The 5,589-nt window shown below is 37.1% G+C and overlaps 1 protein-coding gene across 1 annotated transcript in view; it reads left to right on the plus strand.

The window, feature by feature from the left end:
• The window catches only part of LOC107300135 (O-acyltransferase like protein), a gene marked incomplete at its 5' end in the record, with an annotated part of 18,290 nt that overhangs the window by 6,723 nt on the left and 5,978 nt on the right, over positions 1–5,589 (plus strand). Inside the window, 4 exons of the mRNA XM_015829475.2 lie at positions 931–1,096; positions 1,818–1,897; positions 2,660–2,773; positions 4,713–4,842. Of these exons, the coding sequence (XP_015684961.1) occupies positions 931–1,096; positions 1,818–1,897; positions 2,660–2,773; positions 4,713–4,842 (490 nt within the window). The remainder of the gene's footprint in view (positions 1–930; positions 1,097–1,817; positions 1,898–2,659; positions 2,774–4,712; positions 4,843–5,589) is intronic.

The raw sequence follows: 5,589 nt of genomic DNA on the forward strand, positions 1-5,589 counted from the left end.
ACCCTCTGGAACGAGCTGCCCCCAGAGATCCGGTTGATTCCGGATCTCCCCTCCTTCCGCCGCGCCCTCAAGACATGGTTGTTTCAGCAGGCAGGACTGGCCTAGGGACATTTTAAATTGGTTTTTAATTAATTTTAAAATATGAATAGGCCTATTGAATATATCTTTTAATTGATTTTAAATTTTGTAGATTTGTATCAATTGTTCTGTTTTTAATTGGCTGTAAGCCGCCCTGAGTCCACTAGGAGAAGGGCGGGATATAAATGCAATAAACTTGAAACATAACTGTGGTTGAAAGAAGTAAGTGTAATTAACTGATGTAGCAATACTAGGGGATGTAGAATAGAAGATAAATAATTGAAGATCACAAAATATCAAAATCTGGTTCCAGTAGTTATTGGCGCACTGGATTCCACAGCAAAAAAAGTTTGGATAGTACTTAGAAAATTGACCAAATTTCCATCCACACTGCTTGAATCTACACATATATTACACTGATACATTATGACATACTAGGTTCTTGGGAAGAACTCTATGTAAGGCCAACACCAGCTAAAGAACTGGCAGCTGTGAATTCACATTCTTGTGAATAGATAATAATTTAAAATTGTAGGCCACCATACTCTCAACTCATACATTCTAAAAAGTTAAATTAATAAATGCACTTTGGTATATGGAGATAAGTGAAAGGGTCAGGAGTGTTGAAAAAGTTGAAAGAATGTCTGAAAAAAGTCAAAATTGTAGCCACAATGGTGCAATTTGAAGCTCACCTGTTTTTACAGTATGCACTTCAGAGTGCACAAAAACATACATACCAGTCTTTTTGACTTTTTTCAACCACACCCCACAGGCACCTCTCTAAAGGGGAATTAGCTGTAAAGCTCAGAATGCTTTGTAAACTGACTCTTTCTGCTGTCATTGCATTTGTAGACTTCAGCCACTCCATATGTATTCCGTGTGTCTTTTGGTTGGGTTGTATTCTGTTACTCCATGGGGAGCACTCTGGGAGTTCTTGAAACTTGAGGTGGAGAATTGTAGAAGAATGTGGTGGACCAACTTATTGCTGATAAACAACTTCATTGCTGGACCCAAGTCAGTAAGTTTTGACAATGGAATGTCCACTGTTTAAGTAAAGGCCTGGTTTCCATGAATTTCTTCTCTAGTCCTCTTGATTGTAGTTGTAGGCATAGAAGAGAAGAGATTTGTAAGTAACTCATCAGCCATGGGCACGATACTCATACATGTAGGAAGGTCAGCAGCTGAACAGATGACTACAGATATTTTACAGATAATGTAAAATCTAGGTCAGAATTAGTCCTGAATGTGTCCATCATGTCTAATGCCTCAAGATGCATAGTGAAATGTCCTTTAAAAATTAACTGTGGGGATATTTTTTATAAATCTATTAAATGTTGATTATGTGCACAAAGTCTTTTGTGTATCAAGCTGAAGATCAATCTGCATTTTAAACCACATTATTAAGAAATATTGCTTATCCTTTGCAAGAAAAGTTTAAAGCTAAACAAAGAATGAAATCATCTGTTAAAGCAGGGGTGTCCAACATTGGCAACTTTAAGACCTATGGACTTCAGCTCCCAGAATTCTCCATGCTGGCTGGGAATTGAAGTCCATAAATCTTACAGTTGCCAAGGTTGGACATCCCTATGTTAAGGGAAAGGGCTGCCAAATAACAGGTTATCCTTTCTAGGGAGACTTGGGACCTAGCAACCTTTCTTCTAGAAATTAAAAATTGAATAGCTATAAGGATAGCTAAGGATAGCTATGTTTAAAATGTCCATTTTCCATGTGTTTTTCAGTGTAATGGATGGACATGGTATCTTGCAAATGATTTCCAGTTTTATTTCATAACGCCCCTGCTAGTCTTTCTTTACAACAGGTGAGTATCTTGTCAGAACCTGTCACAGTCCATAATACTGAAATGTAAATATAAATATATAAATATCTGGTTGTCTTGTTCTTTAGAAATAGCTGGGGGGGGGGGAAGAGAATGGCAGCCTCACAAAGTAACAATACCCCAGTCAAGAAACTGTCAAACAAGCTAACAACCCAACCAACCAACCTTCTAAACCACTCCCACCAACAGGGTAAGCCATTAGAATATAAACTGAGAGCAAACCCTATTCCTTACTAATGCTGATGATGTTACCTAGTTTGGTAATGAAACATCTGCAAGAAAACAGGAGAAAACCAAGGTCAGAGAGCATCAAAGACCCTTCAATGTAACTCTGTTGGTGGCCAGGAAATCCCCACCCTATTTATTGCAAATGGTTCTGAATGAGGGTCCTATATGATTTTCTATGCATTTTGTCTATGGAGAATCTCAATTATCCAAGTCATGGTTCTCCCAAAGGTGCTTTTCCAAAAGGCAACTGGACTTTCTTAGTAGAGACCAAGAAAGTCCATTTGCCTTTTGGAAAGCACCTTTGGGAAAATGAACATTTTAGTAATCAGGCCCTACTTGGGTCCATATTTTCTGCATTGCAAAACAAGTGTACACCTTTATTCTATCCACAGTAAAAATGAATAATCCTGTTTCTCTGGATGAAGAGCCACTTATTCAAAAAGCATGAAAGTAGCCCTCTAGCTCCATAGATGTAATATTTCCATCTGTTGCTTCTGTTTCTTTTTATTTTGGCAGAAGGAAATGCTGCCTTGTCATCTTGGCAATCTTTCTGTTCCTGGCAACGTTTACAGCTACAGCTTTGCTTTCATTCTTCTACCGACTGCCTATAGCAAACCCACATGATATGAGGTAAGGAGCTTTAAAATGGTTTCCTTCGTACTTTCTCACTTACTGACAGGTTGAGAAGAATCCAAAAATTGTTTGTGAACTTGAGTTGAATCTTTGCTGGAATATTTTTGAAAGAGAGAAAAAGAGAAAGTTGGTAGGAAGAAATAGAGACATTGAGAATAAAGACAGAGCTGCTGCAGGCTGGGATTAAAAGACATTCTTGAACCTGAAAAAAAAGTTAACATGATAAAAATTCAGAAGTTTGGTTAGGATTGAATATCATTAGACCAAAAATTGAAATAATTCAAAATAGATCAAGGCATATCCCCTCTTGTATCCCCTCTCTCTCTACCTCTCACTCATATATTAAAACAGGGGTGTCAAGCTCGCAATGTCACGTGACGTGTCGCGACGTATCATGCCAGCAATGGAGTGGGTGTGGTTGTGGCGTGATGCATCTGGACCACGGGCCAGCAGTTTGACACCCCTGTACTAAAATATTCATGACCTCTAAGATTAAATGCAGATCCCAATTAAGAATATGGAAGACAATTGACTTTAACTGGTTCCAACTAAGCTGCCTCAATCTGACTTGCATTCAAATCTAAAGTGAGATTTGGAGATCCAAAAGTTCTCCAGTTGAAGAATATGGAACTGTTTGCAACATCATTATCTTTTTTAACACAATTGGATGTTATTTGCAAGAATACTAGAACGTTATGAGTAGATGAAATTGACTCACAGATGAGGCAATTAGTCTAAATTATCCGCCCTCTTCCAAAGCGTTTATTTAATCTTAGAAGGGGCAACAACCAAACATTTGCTATCTCTAAAATAATGACTAAAGTTAAGATTTGAGAACCAAGAACCCAGAAATGCTAAGAAAGAGAAAGGAAAAAATATTCAGGACAGCCTTACAGCTCTTGATCCTTGCTAAGAAAGAAAATTTTCTAGGGAAGTTAGCTGTTCACTCTGAGTTAATCCTTCAGATTTTTTAAAACAAAAATTGGCATCTCTAGAAGAGAAACAGCATGCATGAAGATTTCTTCCAGTGAATTCATAGTTGACTGAGATTCTTTTCTTTTAATTATCTTTTAAAGGGCAAAAAATGTGAATATTGTACAGCAGATAAGAAGGAGATTTTATTGTATTTTATTTCAGTGCAAATCTCTAAAATTATACCATGTCAAGTCTTTCTGTTCACAACAGTGTTATTGTATTCGTCATGTGAGTTAACACTAGTAATAATAATAATAATAGTAGTAGTAGTAATAATAATAATAACAACAACAAAACAACAAAACAACAACAACAACAACAACAACAACAATAACAATAACAATAACAATAACAATAACAATAACAATAACAATAACAATAACAATAACAATAACAATAATAATAATAATAATAATAATAATAATAATAATAATAATAATAAAGTTGGAAGGGACCTTGGAGGTCATCGAATCCAACCCCCTGCTCAGGCAGGAAACCCTACACCATTTCGGACAAATGGCTGTCCAGTCTCTTCTTAAAAACTTCCAGTGTTGGAGCATTCACCACTTCTGGAGGCAGGTTGTTCCACTGGTTAATTGTTCTAACTGTCAGGAAGTTTCTCCTTAGTTCTAGGTTGCTTCTCTCCTTGATTAGCTTCCATCCATTGCTTCTTGTCCTACCTTCAGGCGCTTTGGAGAATAGCTTGACTCCCTCTTCTTTGTGGCAGCCCCTGAGATATTGGAACACTGCTATCATGTCCCCCCTCGTCCTTCTCTTCATTAAACTAGACATACCCAATTCCAGCAGCCGTTCCTTATATATGCTTTAGCCTCCAGTCCCCTAATCATCTTTGTTGCTCTTCTCTGTATTTCATTTCAAACAATTTGAAGCTTTAGTTTGTAATATTTATTCTTTTTTGTCCATTTAAGTTTCACCAAAATAATTTTTGCTCTGCTTTCAGGCAAATGTCCACTGTGATGTATTTTCTAGAGTATTACTCAAAACCTTACTGCCGATATGGTCCATTTCTTGTTGGTGTCTTTCTCGGACTGTTCATGTATCACCACCAAGCATCAATTCTAAGAACCAAGGTAAATAAGAGATCTGCTTGACAAAACAAGTAAAAATGCTTTGGATTTATACAGGTAAATTGTTGTCAACTTACAAGAGTTCACATAGTGGCCATTCAAAGTTACAACTGCACTGAAAAAAGGGACTTATGGCTTTTTTCACACTTATGACTGTTGCAGCATCCCCATGGTCATGTGATTTACATTCGGATGCTTGACTCACATTTATGACGGTTGCAGTGTCCTGGGGTTATGTGATCACCCTTTTGCAACCTTTTGACAAGCAAAGTCAATAGAGAAACCAGATTCACTTAACAACCGTGTTGCTAATTTAACAACTGCAGTGATTCACATAAGAAATGTGGCAAAAAAAATCATAAAATGGGGCAAAACTCACTTAACAAATTTCTCAGTTAGCAACATAAATTTTGGGCTCAGTTGTGATCATAAGTTGAGGACTGCCTGTACTGATTTCACTGTCATGGCTCTATTCCTGAAATCAAATGCAAATCAGGAGGGGATCAGATTAGGAAAGAATTATCAGGACAGTTTGAAACTGGATTGGGAATTAAATATATAAATAAAGTGGCCTGAATGAAATTGGACTCCAAAGAATTTTTGTCTTACCGTTGGCATACTGAGGGCAAGAATGAATTGCAAACTGTAAATTAAAACTTCAGTCTTCAGAATGTTTATTGAGGAAGGAATGCTCTGAATGAGAGCCTATCATAAGTTCTCTGTCTCAGAAATTTAAAGTGTGGGGTAAGT

This window comes from Protobothrops mucrosquamatus, unplaced genomic scaffold, assembly GCF_001527695.2.
Source record: "Protobothrops mucrosquamatus isolate PMUCROS unplaced genomic scaffold, P.Mucros_1.0 scaffold6194, whole genome shotgun sequence".
NCBI lineage: Eukaryota > Metazoa > Chordata > Lepidosauria > Squamata > Viperidae > Protobothrops > Protobothrops mucrosquamatus.